At 33.6% G+C, this 21951-nt stretch overlaps 1 protein-coding gene across 2 annotated transcripts; it reads left to right on the forward strand.

Moving 5' to 3' along the window:
- The first annotated feature begins 563 nt into the window (after positions 1–563).
- On the forward strand, positions 564–18388 carry LOC132273537 (probable serine/threonine-protein kinase At1g54610). 2 transcript variants are annotated; one of them, XM_059774496.1, is made up of 9 exons: positions 564–1640; positions 1978–2452; positions 4532–4816; positions 5496–5813; positions 7588–7815; positions 9535–9635; positions 15693–15792; positions 15883–16203; positions 17848–18388. In XM_059774496.1, exons 2-9 carry the CDS (start codon positions 1991–1993, stop codon positions 18055–18057), a joined length of 2025 nt encoding a protein of 674 aa, XP_059630479.1. In that variant the 5' UTR covers positions 564–1640; positions 1978–1990; the 3' UTR covers positions 18058–18388. The 2 variants fall into 2 exon arrangements, with proteins under 2 accessions (XP_059630479.1, XP_059630480.1); XM_059774497.1 differs by having other exon boundaries at positions 15889–16203.
- Positions 18389–21951: the final 3563 nt, after the last annotated feature.

Raw genomic sequence — 21951 nt, forward strand, 5'->3', positions numbered from 1 at the left:
GGTACATTAGAGTCGAAGTTAAATTCTAACACGTATAATCTTTTTGAACGATCCTTACTCGCTATATTTCATTAGTTATAGTAGTGGTTTTTATAAATGTAAATTTGACTAGAAAGGTTTTCGAAACCACATTCATATTTTGACTTTGCGAAGGTACCTCTCGCATTACAAAGTTTGTTTTCTAAACACTTAGAAAGGAGCTCGTTAAGTTGCAAGAAATTGAGCCTCCGCTATGGTGTTTGGTTTTGGGCTAATAGTGCCAAAACATTCTAAAACACCTACATGGTGCATCAAGTTTTGCTCCAAAAATTAGATATGTTTTAACATTATTGAAATCATAATAGGCCGCCCCAAATATATTTTGGACAAAAAAAAAATGGCCATATAAACATCCAACCCGCTTTACATACCAAACAGGTCCTCAAATTAAGAATTCTTTATTTTTGCAACTAAAATCGAGTAGTAAAAGTACCATATCCAATCAAATATTTTGTTGGGTTTGTACATGGGACCCACTCTTAGTGCACAACACGTCGTTTGGCAATCCTCCTTCCACTGTCCTCGAGTGAAATGTAAACACGGGAGGTGAGGTGGATCATCTTCATGTTTCATCTACGCGAGAGAGAGAGAGAGAGAGAGAGAGAGAGTGTGTGTCTTCAAGTACTGCACATCTTCATTTATTTATTTATTTTGTGCAATCGCAACCAATACAATCTGTAAAAACCTAAAAACCGTTCGGTCACTCGCATTTTTAGGGACTACCAACAACCCGCAATTCTCTCTCCCTCCACATTCCAATCAATTTTGAGAAATTTCAGTTTTATTCTAATTTCTTTATTTTTTCATTTTGAATTTTCCGTTTGTCTTCTCTTTCTCTCTCGTTCCATTTCCTTTTTGTACAGTCACTTTTTTTCTCCGTTTTTTTTTTTTTTTTTTTTTTTTTTTTTTTTTTGAAAATAAAAATATATTTTTAGTTTTGTTAACAATGGTAATGGATATAACCGTTTGAATATCCAACAGAGAGAAAATTTTTGGAACCCAGAATCGCCTGTTAGGTACCCACCTCGACCAGAATTCCCGCATCAATCAAAAAATAATAATATATACGGATACATATATATTGATTTTGAATTCTATATATTTTTCTTTTAGTTTGAATGCTGGGTTTCTGGTCTTGGTTTTGATTGTTTAATGATCTTTTAGAGCCTTCTGGTTTTGTGTTTTTCTCAAATATTCTGTTTCTTTGTCTGTTGTTAATAACTTTTTTTTTAACTATTTCATCTTTGCCTTCAAAAGGTACATTTCAATTTTATTATATACATATATACATATATATATATACACACACATTTATAAAATTTGTTTTATTTGTCGCCTATAGTGCTGTTTTGGTCTTTCTCTCTTGTAAATTTCTCTTCATTCAGTTGTTGATATTGGCTTCTTGTTAATTGTAACAGAAGATTTTGAAGTTTTTCATAGTGGGTCTCTTTCCTTAAAAAATTCCTTGCTGTTGTTACATTGTATGCATATGATTTTCAAGTTGGATTTTTCTTTATGACCTCTACCAAATGTGGTTCAAGTTTTTGTTTTTTGGGAGGAATCACCGTTTCTGACATTTGATGGAAGCTGTGGCTCAAAAGGTACGTTAATTGTTTGAAGATATTCTGATGTATGCTTTTCTCCATATATATATATATATAATTACCCAAGTAGGAGTAGATTGAAGAAATAAATTCTTAATTTCAAATGTAGTTTTGTTAAGGATTGGTTGTATCTGAGAGGTGGCACGCCACATTTAAAATTATCATGAACAATATTCATCTGTTTGTTGAAATTCAAGGGATTGGAAATTTGGGCTTCCCCAAAAATATATATTGGAGAATTGGGGTTTGTAAAGGTTAATTGAGCAGGCGGAATTTGGGGTTTTTAACCTAACCTAACCTAACCTAACCTAATCTGTGTTCACAAAACAAACAGGTGATTGCAAAGAATGGGCTGTCTTTGCTGCAAAGGAACCAGTGTAAATGACTATGTTGCTGAGACTGAAAGAGAGAAAGAGCAAAACAAATCTTCAGAACAGGTGATTGCCCCCTCCAAGAGAGAGGAGATTGTAGTGGAGGTAGATAAGGTTGGGACTGATGTGTCTGTTCATCCTATATCTAAGCCGGCTTTGCAAGCCAATGTGGGCTCTGTTCCTGCTTCAAACAATGAGGAGGAGAAAAAAACGAAGATTGTTGAAGGACAAGGACCCATGCATCATCGTAGACGGGCATCAATGGATTTGGGAGTCAATGGGGGACATAAAACCATGTCTTGGATAGTTAGCATGCCACATGCTGCCAAAGGAGAACAACTTCTTGCAGGATGGCCAGCATGGCTAGCTTCAGTTGCAGGAGAAGCCATCCAAGGATGGGTTCCTCGAAGTGCAGAGTCATTTGAGAAGTTGAACAAAGTCAGTTCTATTTCTTCTTCACTTGTTTCTTCTTTCATGCTATGTGTGTTTAATTTTGTTGGATCTGCATTACTGCGTATAATTAAAATTTAATTACCTGCCCAATTATTATTAGTATTGATTTTATTTGTTTTCTTAACCACTTTTTAAATGGTACACCCTGAGGATCATGAATTTTAGTTCTTTAATTATCAACCTGCATTCTTGAAACTTAGTACACATGATGGGTGATATTCAAAATTGGCCTCTCAAATTTTGACAATGATTCTGATGAATGTCTTTCCGAGGGTGACTGGAGCCTTAGGCCCTAAGGCCCCAATCTATAGAATTGATTAATTTTGGGCCCTTAAATTTTTTTGTTCATCTTATATTCCTAGGCTATGACCAAAAGGCAATAGCATTCATTAATAGTGGGTTCCACAATATAATTCATCTTATATTTATTCATATCTAGCTGAAAAATTGGTATTGGAAAGTGATAAAACTTTTCATAAACCCCTAGTTTTTCTCCACTTTCGTACCATATCTATTAAACTCCTAATTTTTATCCTTATTCCTCACTCATCTTTTTTCTGCATTACAGTCTCTTTATCTGAACCGAAATCCTCTCTATCTCTCCCTCACTATCTCACTCCATCTCCTTTTTTTTTTTTTTTTTAATCTCTCACATCTTTTGGTATTTTTATGCTTTTGTTTTCTTTATTCTCTCAAATCTTTTGGTATTTTTGGACATCTCAATATTAGTAACTTTGCATCTCAAAAAAGCAAGGAGGATGATTTTATAAATAAACATTATTAACTATTATTTGATTAAGGCAACTTTTATAATTTTCATTTGTGGCCTCAAATTATACTGAGCCGGCTTTATTTTTTTCCTTTTACTAGATGATGATTGCTCTATCCAAAGATTGATCACATCACTTTGCAAACCTGCATACTCACTTTAATATTATGGTACATTCATTTAGGCCATGTTTGTTGCATTGTACAATGTTTTCCTCATAAATTTTTTTGAGTTTGTGTAGAGAAAATACATAGACAAAGGGTTCACTACTGCTTGGGTTAGCTAAGTTGAGAGCTAGAGACTCACCCATCGTGATCGTCAACTTTACAAATCCGAAAAATATTTTTCAAAAAACATTACGAAGTAAAACAAACACAGCCTTCTGATTGATTTGATTATGATGAAGTTGATTTTGAGAAAGGTTTCACTCCTATGTATTTTTTATGAAGAACACTGGAGGGATCTTAGCTTCATAAATGTTGCTTCAAATGGCATGGGAAAGCCCAAAAAACAAAATTTAAAAATAAATAAAAGATAACTAACTCAATTATTATCAGCATGACTAAATATATTCATAAAAAATGACAATCCACTAAGTTGTTGTAACAAAATATAAAAAATTTCTATGCAGAAAATGAGTGAAAGGAACAACATTTCTGTGATACTATAGTTTGTATTAGGTCAGTGTCCAATCTATTAAGGGGACCACATTGGGTAGAGACCCTTATCTTTATAGGAAAATAAAACAATTTTCCGCACTCAATTTATGTTGTTAGTTACCTCGCTCTTATTATTTTATGGAAAGCAAGAATAGAAGATAATTTGGAATGTTATCAATGCCTCAATTTATATTCAATGTTGCTAATGCCTTCTAACTAGTTGAGTCAGCAGCAGGATCCTCGTCTATCACATTTTCAGTTGAAGCATGAGAGTTTGTCATACTGAGAATGTATTTAACTTGTCGATTAATAGCACAGGCAATGAACTTGTCATTCTTAATGCGAGTTGTTTTCTACTTCAAATGAGCCAACATCTTGGTCTCAGATCAACTAAAATCTTCCAATGAGAGACTTGATGGAGTTGAAAGGGGTGAAAATGGTACTAAAAATTAACTGTTCACAATACCTAAACTTTAAACCCTGATGAAAAAATAGATAATTCTGAGTTTTTAAATCCAAAAGAAAGTTGAAATATGTACTTATGGAAGTTTAGATTGTTGTGGCAAACTAATTGTTGATTTTCTTTCTCTTTAACTGTTTTATATTTTGAATTTAACTGGTATACTATTTATGCAGATTGGACAAGGAACTTACAGCAGTGTGTATAAGGCCCGTGACCTGAAAACTGGTAAAATTGTTGCAATGAAGAAAGTCCGTTTTCTTAATATGGATCCAGAAAGTGTCCGTTTTATGGCTAGGGAAATCAATATTTTGCGTAAACTGGATCACCCAAATGTGATGAAGCTCGAGGGTCTAGTCACTTCTAGGATGTCATGCAGTTTGTACCTTATATTCGAATACATGGAGCATGATCTTGCTGGGCTTGCAGCTTCACCCAAGATCAAGTTCACTGAACCACAGGTACTTCTTCTTCCTCTTATAATTTGCTATTAAGAGTTACTAATCAATCACTATGTTCATCAGCTGTTAATGCAAGGGTGGTCATACAATTTGATAAGTGCTGTTTATATCCTGAAAATTTCTCTTCTTTCACTGTAAAGGCATAAAAATGGATCATTAATTTCTCTCTCTCTCTCTCTCAACAGTAAAGAATATATGAATCATTAGCTACTGAAGTTAGGAAAATAAGATTATGACACCTTATCAATTTAAACAGAAAATGGAGAAGAATCAAAAGGTGGGTTGGAGAATCCAAGTGGATTTCTGTTTGGCTGGGACATCACTTCACTTGTACGAGGATATTGCAGTTTCTTGTCTTCGAGTTCACTTTTCTTAAATAACTATTGCATCATATAGCCAAATCAATCTTGAATTCTAGGGGGGAATAGGGAAAAAAAAAATGTAGCCAAATCCACTCATTCAGGGCAGTGACACCACAATGTGGAATTTAGTGTCACATAGACAACTTACCTTTTCTAGCTATTGTACTGCTAACATCTTGTAGCTTGTGAAACACTAAACCGTTGATTAGCTTAGTCCTTTTTCTTGGCTTCCATGTATTTGAATAAAATTACTTGCCTGCCCTGCATATGTTGTTTATTCCTATATAAATTTTATTATATTTTTGCTGTGCCTGCAGATTAAATGCTATATGAAGCAACTATTTCATGGACTTGAACACTGCCATAGTCGTGGGATCCTGCATCGAGACATCAAGGGTTCAAATCTTCTAATTGACGATAATGGAGTTCTCAAGATTGGTGATTTTGGACTGGCAACCTCTTTCCAGCCTGACAAAAGTCAGCCATTAACTAGCCGTGTTGTAACTCTGTGGTATAGGGCTCCTGAGCTTTTACTTGGTGCAACAGAATATGGAGTTGCCATTGATCTCTGGAGTGCTGGTTGCATCCTTGCAGAATTGTTTGCTGGGAAGCCTATCATGCCCGGAAGAACAGAGGTATTTCCCTTGAGTAGTTTTAGTTACTTCGTGCTTATCATATCTTCTGTCTTCTACATTCATTTTCACTTTTATTTTTAAACAACGAAATTAATAGATTGGGAAATGTTTGGATGTCCAATGTGTTATTTGCTACAATGGAATCATTACAGAACAAATTTATTGCCTAATTTAGTTTGTTACAGCTAAAAAATTTTGTGTACATAATATTGCTTATCCACATCCCCCTTCACCCAAAAATACACAGAAGTTTTCAGTTTGCCTCTATTTATGGCTTAGAACCTATGTTATTACATAGCCTTGGCTATGTGCCTCAGCTATGGGCATATATCTAGGTGTTAGATTTGATTGCTTCCCAAAGATTTTCCCTTGTGGTAAAGTAGTGGGTACATATACCCAGACCCATGTCAGCAAGGAACTCGGGGGCGAAGTGAAGGGTCCAGATGGATTATATAACCTAACTCAGTCTGGACATCCTGGCTGGTGTCAAACTTTCTCCATTTTTGCAATATTTTCTTTCTATTATGCAATAGTTTGCATTAAATTTGAAGATCTCTCAACTCAGAGAAGACTTTATTCATAAAGAAAGTGCAATTAAATTTTGATCTATAATTCTAACTATTTGCAATATAGTTCCCTGTTTTGCTAGTACTGAAGATGATTCCTTAACTTTCTTCATCAATTCTGGATGGACAACCTTTTTCTTGTTTTGAGTCTTTTTCGTTTTATTCTTCAACATACTTAGCTTTTCCCAAACTATTTGCAATATAATTCTGACTAAAACTTTATATAAAACTTATCAAACTTGTTTCAATTGCTTGCCAAATTTTATTGTTTCTGCTAACTTCAATTTAAGATCAGTTATTGATTCTTATCAAAATCATTTCAGTTTCTCCCAGATTATGTATGTTACTGCTAACTACTCCAGTTTTTCATACTTCATCAGGAAGGTTCCTGAATTCAAAATTCTTTCTGGTTTCCACCTTATGAGTATCATCATCATCATCATCCTTGCCTTAATCCCATATGAATGGGGTCAGCCACGTGAATTCTCTTTTTCATTCTTTTCTATTTGAAAATTAATCTTTTCACCATATTATACAATGAAAATTCAAATGGCTCTTTTTATACTGGTTTTCTTCAAACTGGTTTGACATACATCATTGCTGCACTATGCTTTCTGTATGAGGGGTTGGAGTGACCGTTATCTATGTTCATAGGATTGTTCCCTAAGCAGTTGTAGTTGTATTTGGATGCTAGTTTAATTTCATGTGTTAGTTGATCCAGAATTACTTGATATTGATTTGCTTGGAGCTGGGATCAATTTTTATACCTAGGGTAAGAATAGCTATTCTTAAACCTTTTTTATTTATTTAATTTTTTTTTTTGAGTTTTTTTTCCAAGTTCATCATTTGATTAGATGTTTTATTGGGTTTGTCATGCATGCTAAATATCAACTTAATTGGGTAGGTGTCTGATCCATAAATTAAAATTTTTTCATGAAAATTTTCCTTATAAAAACTGTAATGTAATATAAATACCAATGGAACGGTTGTCAGTGTCAAATCAGCTCTACTTTTAGTGCACATGACAAGCAGGGGGCATTCTTTTCCAACACGTGGGTTGAGAAAAGGTGAATCACACAAAAAGGTATTGTGGGGTGTAAGAATAGAAAATTTTACACTAGGTCTAGTTTGATCTTTCCTTCTATCAGATGGATCTTAAAGACTGAACATCAGATCTCTAACTAACAATGATCCAAAACTATTCGCAGGTCGAGCAAATGCATAAAATTTTCAAGCTATGTGGCTCACCTTCTGAGGACTACTGGAGGAAATCAAAATTGCCACATTCTACTATTTTCAAACCTCAGCATCCTTACAAGCGGTGTGTTTCTGAGACATTCAAAGAGTTCCCTTCTTCAGCTTTGGCTCTTATTGACACCCTTCTTGCGATAGAACCAGAGAAGCGGGGTACTGCTGCTTCTGCAGTTCATAGTGAGGTAATTTTGAGACTTCCCTCTCCCAGGAATTTAGCCTTTTTGCAATAAACAAGAATCATGTTTTCAGTCAGGCTATGACATGTTACTGCATCAGATTTAGAAAATAAGAAAGTTTCCTACAAAACAAAGGGCCTTATCTAAGTCACATAGAGGGGGAGTGAGAAAGCGGTAAAATCTAAATTTTGGTCCAAATAAAGCGCCTCGAGAGCATTTATGCTATTATATAGATAGATATAATATGTCCATTTATAAAACACTTTCAATATATGTACATATGCTAAACATTATTTCTTGGTGCAATAATAAAACTTCTCTCATAAGCATGAGGAAATATTTTTGAATTACAAGTAAGATTTTGTTTTTTCTATGTGAGGAGATACAAAATATTAATAATAATTTAAAATACAAAAAGTTGTACTGCATAGTTTTTTGGGAAAGGAATGGAAGTTGTTAGAAGATGTTATATTTGGAGAATATCATTATAGGAGTGATTTTAATGATATTCTCCAAATATAACATCTTCTAACATTTTTTTTTTCTTTTTTGATAAATATGATATAGGAAAGATTCCGAAAATGACTCTCATGATTCACTCATATCAATATCCGGTCAAGGAGTGATGAGGAGATACAAAATTTTAATAATAATTTAAAATACAAAAAGGTATACTACATAGTTTTTTGGGAAAAGAATGGAAGTTGTTAGAAGATGTTATATTTGGAGAATATCATTATAGGAGTGATTTTAATGATATTCTCCAAATATAACATCTTCTAACATTTTATTTTATTTTATTTTTTATTTTTTTTGATAAATACGAAATAGGAAAGATTCCTAAAATGACTCTCATGATTCACTCATATCAATATCCGGTCAAGGAGTGATTTAAGGGCTTAAATCACTCCTATAATGATATTCTTCTTCTAACAGAAGCTAAGAAATCTTTACATTTATTTTAAATTGTTATAGAGATATTGTTTAAATTTTTATACATAAAGGATTACTTTTGAAACTCTAAAATGATAAGCATTTTAACTAAATAAAGTAAAACAAACAAGTGTCTATATAATTTATTTGCAAATATATATTTAGATATTCACACACACTATGGTCTGCAATTAGCTTCTTGATTATTTTGTTTTGGTTTGGGCTTGTTTTCTTTTGTTTATTTTCTTTAGCGTCTTTGGTTAGGCTGGTTTTCCAAGTTTATATACCCTTGTGCTTTTTGTACTATATTGTCTATATCTATAACAAAAATCCACTTTACCTGGGGGAAAAATATATATAAATATATTCACACACACTTAATACTTTTTGACCACTATATTTTTTAAGAACTATCTTTTTTTTCCTAAATATTTTTTTAAAGAACTTGTTTAGACATCTCTTATAATTAGGATGTTTATCAAATAAATAAACGATCAATATGGAGTGAGCAATTATGTGGCTATCCTTTCTAGCAGATTTTATTCGGTATTAGGTACATCTTGGTTCATGATTGTATATAATAATTTCATTTCCAGATAGTTAATTATATCTTAATCCTGATTTTTTCTTTTTCAGTTTTTTACGAATCTCTCCCCTGCGATCCATCTAGTTTTTCTTGTTTGATCTGCTGGTAGTGCAGATTTGATAGTACCTCTTGGCTTAGAATTTTATATACTAACAATTTCATTTCCAGATATTTAATTATATCTTAATCCTGATTGTTTCCTTCAGTTTTTTACGAAAAATCCTCTCCCCTGCGATCCATCTAGTTTACCAAAATATCCCCCTAGCAAGGAATTTGATGTCAAGCTTCGAGATGAAGAAGTAAGAAGGTATGCCATCTGATGCCCCTAGCTAACTTTATGTGAAGGATAAATCTGTTATTCGAAATCTTATATTGAGAAGGACTTGCTAATGTTTTCAAAGGAGACCCAGATACATCATCAATAAAAAAGATATATTTAATTGCCTAGAAGAAGGTAAGAGACAAAGAGGCTGCCAGAAGTCCTGGGAATGAGTAGTCAGATATGATTTTAAAAAATTAAATATAATAGGAGACATTGATTGTGATAAAAAAAAATAATAATAAATAAAAAAATAAAAAATAAAATGGAAAAGGAGAATTCTTGTGGTAGACCCATTCATATGCAGATAATGATAACGACAGCTTGCTAATTTTTATTTTTATTTTTTTTTCATTATTGAAAGCCAAAATAATTTCTATTAAGAGTTGAATTGGTTAAATACCTGGAAATTTCTTGCTGTGCTCACACTTGAACACATGTGATGTAGGACAAGAACAAACTCAAATAGAACTAAGCAAATAAGAGTTTTGGGCTGAAAGTTCAAATGAATAGGATTGGCGTTCAAGAGCAGTTAGTAGAGAGAAAGGATTGAAAACAAGAAAAAACCTAGGCCTAGGTGTCATACCTAGAGAAGGCCCCACACCCTCAGAATTTGTGAATCATTCACAAAGAAATCAAAGGATATTTTTTTTTCATTCATTGACTGATTCACCAAGATTACATTCTACCCCTTTTATAGCGTCTTATGGCCCTTCGATTACCCCTAATTGAGGCAATCAATACTTGACTCTAACATAATAAAAGTAATCACCTCATAATTGAGGTTATCAATATTTGACTCTAGGATTACCCCATAATTGAGGCAATCAATACTTACCTAATAGCATAATTAAAGTAACTAAAAGTTGACCAAATCTCTCAATTATTCAAACTCCATGTGGACCCATATTATGCCAGCTCGAATCTTCGAATCCTCCTTTTGGCTCCTTTTATACACCTTTAAAGATTTCTGCCACTGATCTCCATCAATTCTCTCCGGCTTGGAAAAACTCGATTCCGATGAGTTAAAGGGATGAAATTGCTCATAAAGGTCGGAAGCTAGATATTGGAACTCACTATCAGCAATCCAAGTACAATAAAAAAGTGGGCGGTCATGTAACTTCTGATAACCACTCTGAAAATTAGCTTGTTCTTTGTGACTCTCATTACTTATTACAATCTTCCTTTGAACTTCAGCATGAATATCTTGGATATGCTTACTTAAAGCATAAGTTTCAGCACTAGGGTGTGCCTCAGTTAGTAAAGGTACTAAGTCAATTGGCTTCCTAGGATGTAAGCCTATCACAATCTCAAAGGGGTTGCGCCCAATGGTCCTGTTTACAGAACTGTTGTATGCAAATTCAGCAATAGGAGGAATTTGATCCCAACTAGTAATATGGTCACCAACAAGAGAATGAAACAAGTCACCCAAGCTACGATTAATGACTTAGGTTTGGCCATCAGTTTGTGGGTGAAAAGAAGAAATTTTCAGCCTTGTATTCAGCAACTTCCATAATGTCTGCCAAAAATAACTCATAAAACTTATATCTTGATCAGAAACAATGGTGTTGTGCAACCCATGAAGCCGGACAATGTCTTGAAAAAGAAGTTTGGCAATGTGGATAGCATTGAAAGTCTTAGAATAAGAGATGAAGTGCTCTAGTTTCGAAAAACGATCCACAACAACGAATATGGCATCATGTCTTTGACTTGGTCTAGGAAACACAAGAACAGAATCACCTTCGGACTCATCAACCTCATTTTGACATCCACTTTGCTGCAACTGTGAAATAAAGTGAGTACAGAATACATCAGTTGTACCATGAAGTTCGGATATCTGGTACCATTCTGCAAATAATGCATAAATCTGATCACTAAAACCGGTAGGATCTGCTTCCTCAGATTGGGCATTGATATAGTTGACCCTGCTTGTAATAGCATGGTCAAAGCCCTTCTTTTCTCTGGATTGCTTGACCCTTCACCTTTGCAAGCAGCAAATCCAGCAAGAACTGCGACATTAGCAGCAAAATTACTTGCAATCTCAATCAATAGTTGTAAAGACTCGCGAGATCTAGGGTTATTTGCAAGCTTTGCCAAGGCCTCAACCAAATTGGGAAGTGCTAATACACTTACTCTTGATTCCTGAACCAAAAAAGTATGGCGAAGAGAGATTGCAAACTCTGGAGCACCTTTATTCCTCCCAACATCAAGAACCTTTGCCATGTGCATGCTGTATTCTGTAAGGTTCAGCAAGTCCTTGCGAATAAGGCCAAGAATTATAATTGTGTTAAACTTCCTCTCCTTTGAATAAATCATTGGAATAAAAGTACCATCTACCCAAGCCACTTTGAATGGTTGTAGACATGGTTGGATTGAAAATTTGAGGCGCTTAATCATGGCTGTGGAGACAACACTAGTGCAGCCATCGCCATCAATAATAGGCTTCTGAGCTTGGTTTCCAGGATGAACTTGCATCTGAAAATTAGAGGTGAGCCACCCATCATTGTCTTCAACATTAGGGGCTGTGAGGATGTGCCTCCCAATAGAGATGAATGGAACATTCTCTTCATCCTCTTCTGGATCATCAGTGTTGCAGGTTCCATGATCAAGCAGGTTCTCATTAACCTTGCTAGCTGTAACAAGGGTCGTTTGTCCCACATCGGAATTGGATGGGAAAATAATTGGGTATAAATGGGTGGGTATGCAGCACTATCCAATAGTTCGAGCTTTTGGGTAAATGGGCAAGCGCCCACCCGTTACAGTTGGTATCAGAGCCAGACCTAGTTCTTGATCCGGTGTCACGCCAAGCACCCGGCCCGGAAGGCTTTCGGGCTAGCATCCCGGGTAGGCAGGATGGCCCGAACCGCAACGAGGGCGTTGCGAGTTTGGGTGGGGGAGAATGTAACAAGGGTCATTTGTCCCACATCGGAATCGGATGGGAAAGTGATTGGGTATAAATGGGTGGGTATGCAGCACTATCCAATAGTTCGAACTTTTGGGTAAATGGGCAAGCGCCCACCCGTTACACTAGCCATAGTACTCTTTCCTTCAGGATCAGCCATGTTAGACAAAGATGGTTTTGATCCATCATTTGGCTGCATTGTTGCTGTCCAAGTGCTGCAATTTCCATCACTCAACTTCTTCGTAATCTCTCTAGCAGTATCATGTGTCTCATGATGATTTGCCTCTAACAGCTTTTTTGGAAACTCCAACATGGGATGTAGTGGTAGGTCAGCCTCCAAATCACGCCTTTGCTGGGAGTGTAAAGGCTGTTGTTGCTCGTGGTTTCTGTCATCATTAGTACCAAATGCATATTCTTCTTTAAGGGCTACTGATTTGTTAGAAGGCTGCGAACTTCGAGCTCCTATCTTATCGCATTGAGTATTCAGCCCTTTAAGTTGTTCCAGAATATGTGACAACAGCTCAATCTCTTGATTATTATCCAACCTTTCGTTTCCCGACTGTGTAAACATAATGTCTACTTAGGCTTTGATACCAAAAACTGATGTAGGACAAGAACAAACTCAAATAGAAGCAAGCAAATAAGTGTTTTGGGCTGAAAGTTCAAATGAATAGGATTGAAAACAAGAAAAAACCTATTGGAATCACTCCAGCAGGGCCTACGTATCACACCTAGAGAAGGCCTCACACCCTCAGAATTTGTGAATTACTCACAAAGAAATCTCAAAGGATATTTTTTATTCATTCATTGACTGATTCACCAAGATTGCATTCTACCCCTTTTATAGCATCTTATGACCCTTCGATTACCCCTAATTGAGGCAATCAATACTTGACTCTAACATAATAAAAGTAATCACCCCATAATTGAGGTAATCAATATTTGACTCTAGGATTATTCCATAATTGAGGCAATCAATACTTACCTAATAGCATAATTAAAGTAACTAAAAGTTGACGAAATCTCCCAATTATTCAAACTCCATGTGGACCCATATTATCTACCTATGCCAGCTCGAATCTTCGAATCCTCCTTTTGGCTCCTTTTATACACCATTGATCTCCATCAACATGTCAAAAATAGGAATTTAGGATTATACTCTTTTGGTTGAGTACCCTTTAGTCTAAAATCAGCAACGTGTATTACCCTTGCTGCTTCCTAATAAGATGCCTTGATAAATAAAGCTTACATGTCATGGTTGGTGACACCCACTTTAATTCTCCATTAACAGGATTTCTCACATCTATTTTCTTTTATTATTTTGAATAGTTAAGTAACTCAAATTTAACACAAATCATCTTCTGAAGGCATGTTTCTCTATCTAGGCCTCCATGTTATCATTCACCTGGATAAGTGACATTCTTGAGACTCATAATGCTGAAAAAAAAATTGCATTGAGGTACAAGGGGGTGCATTGACTTGTGTATTTTTTTATAGTGGTTTTTCCCTTCCACATCATTCTGTGGTCTGGGTTCTTACTTTCTGTAAATTAGTTAGGTACAATCAAGATCCAAGATGGCCAATTCATCGAGTCATCAGTGCAATAAATGGAACTCTTAAGTGCCCCAGATTCCAAGAGTCGTAGATTTGTGATTGAGTGAAGGCTTCATTATGTTTAATGGGTTGACAGTTTCTTCTTTCAGTTCTTCAAACTCTGCAGGATTTTAATGAATTGAATAATATCTATAAATATTTTACATGCGTATATATATACACAAGGGAAAAAGATAAACTTGCTGATCAGTCTTTGCTACCGACTGATCACTTCAAAAGAAGAGAGAATGTGCCTTATCTATACCTAACAAAGAGTCCTTGTTGGATTCTATTTATCGGAGTTGCTCCAAAAACCGATCAGGCATTGTAGCATTACTTATACACATGCCCCTTGGCTTGGCACAGGTCTTGTATTCAATTCCTGGAGTTGTTAAGCCTTTGCCCTGGTTTACCTCATATCCATGGGTTGGTGTTGATATTTGTGGCTATCCGAAAGGATTAGTTCCATCCTTGAAGGAGTGAGGACACCTTCCATTACTAATACACACACGCATAAATATATAATTATTGTCAAAATTGAAGAGAGAAATAGAAAATGAAGCACACAAGGATACACGCACAAAGCCCGAAGGGCTACATCATCTTTATTATTTTCTCTCTTAATTTTGTTTACAATAACGACCTCTATTTATAGGTGAATTAGGGAAGACTTGTAGCTAGAGAATAGAAATTTCTTGCTCTACAAGTATTTAATAATAAAGGAATTACACAGGAAGTCAAATACAAATATGGCAACAATTTGTTACCCAAGTATAGCAACTTTAATATTCTGTCAACGCTTAAATCACTCCTATAATTATTCTTCAACACCCCCTTTCAAGTTGTGCACAGAGATTTAACTCAAGTGTCCAACTTGAAACTAAATACGAAGTTGTCGAGAGTCCGAGGTGAGTTGCAAAGATTCGATTCGAGTAGAGTATAGAGTAGGGTATGATAAACCTGTGAAGAGAGAAATAGAAAATGAAGCACCTCCAACAATTATTAATATTTATATGCACAAGTCCTGTCCTTGTCCCAGGTTCTGCTGTTGTCTCTTTTTACTGCCTTTTTTACTAGTCACTTAAGGTGTTGGCTACGTTTCATACTTTGCTATTTTATTCTCTCAAGGGCCATTGTTTTAGTCAAGGCATATACCATTATTTCGTCACTGCCCCAGTCCTGGTTTTTTATTTTATTTTTCTGTTTTTCCACACATTTTTGCATCACTGTCAATTTGGTATGTGTCACTCCTGTTGCTGGTTGTAGTTAATATATTTATTATTTCTTAAATACCTATCTTGTGTTTGACATTGCCTGATTCCATTCTGCATGTACTTGAAATAATTCTTCAATTTGGTACCACTTGAAGGGTCTGAAGGTGTTTGCCACTCTTGACAGCTTCCTTTCTTGGAGGCTTTTATTTTGGGTAGAAGCCTCAAAGGAAACATAATTAATTTCAAATTTTGATAGAAAGATAATCCGTTTCCAGTGTAATGACGCTATGCTATTTTTTTGGTAATATTAGTATGCATTCACTGGTTTCATTCCAGGAAAAAGGCTGAGGCTGTGAAAGGACGTGGACCTGAATCTGTAAGAAGGGGTCCAAGGGAAAGCAAGGAAGTTTCTCCAGAATATGATGCTCAGGGACAGGTCTTTTTACTGGCATTTGATTAAATATTCATCTATCTTAGTTTCATGTTTCATATCCCTATCAACACTTTTCTGACATGCACATGGCAGGGACAGTCAAATACCAAAAGCATCAGTGAAAAATACTATCCCCTTGAGAATGATGAGTCTGACTTCCCCATCGAGCCACCCAGAATTCCAAATAATGGGTTCTCACTCTCTAATTCAATGGTTCATCCCTGTGCGGTTGGATATTCATGGACTAAGAAGGTGAAGGAGGGTGATGGGTATGTCGGTCTGGGACGGACAACTGTGTCTTCACAAAATGGTTCCGAGATGAGGAGACAGATATCTCACATGCCCCAGGCACCAGCCGACATGTCCAACACTCACTTTAAGAAGAATGAAAGGGTCCCTGTCAAGGAATCTACGGTATGTAACTATCTCAAAAAATTGGCTATACTTTTTTAGCACTTCTATTTAGCTTTCTTTAATTATAAGGTTAAACAAGAACCTGGAAACCTTGGGCATGAAATCTACAGCCTCCACAACTTGAAACTATTTCTCGCTGTATTTTTCTTCTGTTTTTCTTTTTCTTCTTTGCCAGGAAAATATTTCATATTATTTCACTACTTTGTTACCTTCTTTTATGGTCATCTGGTCCATATGACAACTTGCCATGATGCTGATACCTTAATTTTCAATTCCCTTATCCATCTGTATGCACTTTCATCTGTTAACCTTATATATCCTATAAAGCATCATTTAACTATCTATAAATGACATGAATATACATTCTAGTGATAGATTCAGATTAATGTGATGATCGGTGACAAGCTCATCTTCTGTTCTTTGCTAGCTTTAGTATATAGATTATAGATCCTTTGAAGACAATTACATGCAAACCTATTTTGCTTAACAAGAAATTACATATACAACTATTTTAACCCGTTGAGATGTATTAACTTTTTATTCCTATAAAAGAGACACTAGGATTGAAGTGTGAGAAACTAAAGCACGTTACATGACAGAACATTTTGCTTAGAATCAGATATTTGTCCTTTAGAATGACCATTTTCAAGTGCTGGAACATTCCTTTGAAACTGTTTTAACGTCTTCTAATCCTTTTTCCCTACTCTTTGGGGATCAAAAACATGGATTCTACTAATCCATTTTGGCGAATCAAGAAACCACTAATTTAATGGAAGTAGAACTTGAGACTTATTTCAAAACTAATATCACTTTAATTTATGAGATTAGTGTTTGATGTTTCAGCACTTTCGTTGTGAGGATATATGTTCAAAGTAGAGCTATAGAACTAGTCCAAAGCAGAGCTATAGAACTAGTCCAAAGCAAAGGAGTTGCGACTTAAAGCCATAAAACTAAAATTTCTTTCAATCATCTCGCTTTTATTTTTCTTAAAAAATCACCTATTACAGAAGTCAACATTTTCCTGGGTAACAAGTGTTGCATTACATTTAAAGCTGCCTAATGTATCATTCCACAATTCTTGCAAGGCTACAATTGTGGAGGGATGTCTTGGCATGTTCCCTCGTTCTTGGATTACAAATGTTGCATTACATTTGACCTAGTGCTTATAGTATCATTCCACAGTTCATGAATGACTGCAATTGTGGAGGGATGTCTTGGCACTCTCTCTCCTTCTTCTTCCCTTTTCTGTTTTTTTTTTTTACTTTTCCTTTAAATTTACGGATATAACTTTAGGAAGACTCCAAAGGTTGTGGGAAATTGCTAAATTTTATGGCTGGGTGGACCTTCTCTATATTTTAAGTCTATTATCCAGAAAAGGGAGATGAATTGAAATTTTCCGATGAGGTCAAATTGGAACTGATTGTGAGTTAAGTACTCTTGTGTCGATCTTTATTTTTATTTATTTATGTATTTTTTTTTTTTTAATTTTTCATTTTAGAAGGATATGATGCATGTATAAAAACAAAGTTTGACATTCTTGTGATCAGATGTTTTCCTGTTTTTGTAGTGCATATTTGTATATTTATTTCATTTTGCAGTTCTGGTTATCTACAAAATATGAGTTCTTTTATCTTGTGATTTCAGGGTTACGTACCAAGGCAGAATAGGATCCATTACTCTGGACCACTTATGCCTCCTGGTGGAAACATGGAAGAAATGCTTAAAGAGCATGAGAGACGTATTCAAGAGGCAGTCCGCAAAGCACGTCTTGACAAGGCCAGGACCAAGAAAAATTGCTACGATCATGGGCAGTCCAACTCATTATATCAGAATGGAAATTTTCACAATCCCTAAAACTGAAATTCCGATACTTAGGAACAGAATCTCATTATATTTGGCTGTTTTCACTAGCAAAAAAGCTTCGTTTTCACCAGGGACCAGGAAAGAGATAATATGCCCAATAGTTCAATCGAAGTTTGGGCGGAATGGGTGTGCATGATTTTAAGCACGGTGGATCGAAATTTTTGGACAGGGAATTAATGTGCCTTTTGCTGAGTCGTAGTCACTACATGTTATATGTATATGATGCAAATCCATTTCTTTCCTCGTAACTTTTTATGCAGAAAAAAATTGAAATTCAGTGTTTTTCGCTTTCATTGTTTAAATGATGGGCATGTTAGTATAATTAGTTTGTGGTTTGAATCAAAGAATGTGTATGGATGGATAATAAGCTTGAACAAAGAATGTGTATGGATGCAACCCTAAAGAGTTGAAAATATGTTCATATGGATGCATAAATATCATTTAGCATTTGTGCAGCACTCCCATCTCTTTGATTAATTTTGCATTAATTTATTTTAGGTGAGTTAACAAATCACAAGAAGAAATACCCCCAAACGTATTGGAAACAAAGTAGTTGTTCTTCATGTCTTTTCACTTGATGGGATTTTATCCCCCGCTACCATTCTGGGTAAATGGATTGGTGTATTATTAGGCTCGGTTTGTGTCGTTGTAAAAAAAATTTCAAAAAAATATTTACTTGTTGAGTTTCATCTTTTAACTCAATGAGGGATTGAAGCATGCATTTGATATCTATACATATATACTAGATAAAATAACGTGGAATGCACGTAATTATAATAACTTAATCATATTTTGAGATAGATAGCTCAGGTAAAAAAAAAAAAAAAAATTGGAAATCAAATGGAGAAAGAAAAATCTAAAATAAATTTTTTTTTTTTTTTTTCCTAATTGGTCCTCACACGTACATGCTTCCACTAAGGCTTGAATCCCTGACCTCTCTTTGAGAAGTAGGAACTTGGTACCGCTAGGTTATTGGCCTGTTGGTAAATAATAATTGATGGTAAATAATTGACGGTAAGTTACAGATAAAAGTGCTTAATTAATTTGGTTTATGTATTTTTATAATTTTAGAGTAAAATAAGTTCAAAATTTTAAGTTATCATTCATCATCCGAGCACTATTTGACTATTAATCTCAAAGATAAATAAGAATTAAAACTCACTAAGTCAATCATTTCGACACTTTCCATCATCTTCAAAGTCCCTTTATGCAAAACTTTATGAAAATCTTAATATTCTTGTGGTATTTTTAGCCGAACAATTGAAGAATATAATTTTCTTTCGCAAAGTAATGAAAAAGGCTATTGAATCAATTATACAAGAGATTTATTATATCAAATCATATGATGCATTATAATATAACAATAACGTTTATAAATACTATATATTTTCATATCAATAGATTTCAAAACTTATAAAAATTAAATAATTATAACTGCGTGTCTTATATCTATTATTATTATTATTATTATTTTGTTTTATATGATTGAAAAGAATACAGTATACATGATAACATATTATTTAGAGACCTATAAAGTTGTTTAGACACACCGTAATTTATTTTCCAAACTATTAAAATTCATCGATAGTACGTAAATAGATTTTTGTGAAAGAAAAGTATATAAGAGACTAAAAATAGATGAAATAGATGATATAAAATAAGTATTACGATTTATTCATAAATTAAGAGACAACTACAATTTTTCAGGAGAATATATAAGAGAGTAGTAGATTTTTGTGAAAGAAAAAAACATGAGAAGCTTAAAAAAAAATATAGATGAAAGAGATTGTAGTCATTGTTAAATTTATTTGTAAATTGAAAAACTTTATATACAAGAATGTTATGAGTTTTTTATTGTGTTGGTTGAATAAACACAACTTTTAGTTTTTAATTTAGATAGACGTTTATTAATTTATTATTAATATTGATAATTTATTATTCAAAGAGAGTGTTTAGTCTAGGATTGTAAAACTTCACTCAAATTACGAAAGAATCTAGCAAAAAATTGTTTTTGCACTGCTTGATGCAGCATAGAGTTTTAAATTTAGTCAATTGGTCCTAGCAGTAAAGAAAAAGAGTGAAAAAGAAAAAGAAATTAGAATGAAAAAGAGTTTTAGTTTATGACTCTTTATAAAAACAAAGGTGACTTTCATGGGAGTTTGTATTAGAATAATATGACGTATTGGGATGAAATAATTTTTCGTTAATGGAAGATGATATTCGTGATTTTTATTTTTTATTTTTTATTTTTTATTTTTTATTTTTTATTTTTTATTTTTTATTTTATATATATATATATATATATATATATATATATATATATATATTAATTTGGTTGAACTAAATGATGTTTTATTCTAAATTTAATTCTAAAGAATTTCTTAATTTCTAGTATTCTTAATCCTAAATCTTCATGGAACATCCAAAAATCTTCATGGAAGAGACTTCCAAATATAAATAACGGAATCATAAGAATTAGGCAAAGCATATAAAAGAACAAATATCTTAAAAAATCAAACATGAAAGGAACGAATTAAACAAAAAAGCAGCATGGAATAATAAACACATTATATAAGCAGGGAATGAGAATTTTTTAATTAAATATAATGAAGTTAAATCGAAACATTTAGTTGTAGCAGAATATAAATACTATAAATAAAGCATTAAAAAATAATAATAATAGTTCAATAAAATATCAATAAAAATATATTAAAATAAGATAGAGTAAGAAACTTCTAGCATATTGAAGAGTCAGGAAAATATCAATAAAAATATATTAAAATAAGAGAGAGTAAGAAACTACAGCCATGGATATATATATATATATATATATATATATTTGTGGCACTTCACACCTTCCACAAAAGTAGGTACAAATTAAAAATAATATTCAGTGGTTTCTTGGATTTCACATATTATGACATGCAGAGGCCCTAATTTTTTTCCTCCTAGTTTCAACTCCAAGGAAAAGTTTTCACTCCAGAATTAGCATGGTACAAATTATTAAGGCTTAGTTTGGTTATATGGAAATAGCAAGAAAGGAAAAGAAATGAAATTTTTTAAAATTTTTTAAGAGTTTAGTCAGCAAGAAAAGAAAAATTTTGTGGAAAAATAAATTTTCATAACTACCCAACTTTCCCACAAAATTTTCCAACAAAAAATATAGGAAAATTTTGATTTCCTAAGAAAACTATATGAAATTTCAATTATACCCCCATTTTCACTTTCTAAAATAAATTGTGTTTAGCATGATCATTGGTAATAATATTATAACAGTTACCTCTCTCTCTACATATCTTACAAAATTTTATTATTTAGATTCTTATATTACTTTTATTTGTTCAAAAATAAAAATAGTTATTAAATATAAATTTATTCACACCTATTATTATATTTAATAAAAAAGGACAATTTTGGTAAATCATAATATTTTCTATTAACTTTCATGTTATTCAAACTATGAAACGTGATTTTCTCACAAGTTTCTTGAAAAAATTTCATACTAACCAAATGAATACTAGAAAATGTATTTTCCTTTCATTCACTTCACTTTCTTTCACTTTCATTTTCCAACATCGATTTCAATCTAATAAAACGGACCCTAAGAGAAAATTACAAGTATATGGAATTTTGGAGCGTAACTTACAAGTTTATGGAGTTAAAGTCATCGTTTTTCAAAAATAAAAACATATTTTCTAAAAATTTGTTGTGAAAATGAAAAAATACTATTCATTTTTTTTAACTGGGCAAACTATCCTTACAAATTCTCAGTTGAGGATTTCCCAAAAATTACAAAGGATTAAAATCAATCATGCCAGACCAAACTTCTCCCATTTTCCCATCTTTAATTAATGTCTCTTCAAACACATTGTGCATGCAAATATG

The sequence above is a fragment of the Cornus florida genome, unplaced genomic scaffold, assembly GCF_030987335.1.
Source record: "Cornus florida cultivar Cherokee Brave unplaced genomic scaffold, ASM3098733v1 CherokeeBrave_3.0.0_Hap2_Chr09, whole genome shotgun sequence".
Taxonomy (NCBI): Eukaryota; Viridiplantae; Streptophyta; class Magnoliopsida; order Cornales; family Cornaceae; genus Cornus; species Cornus florida.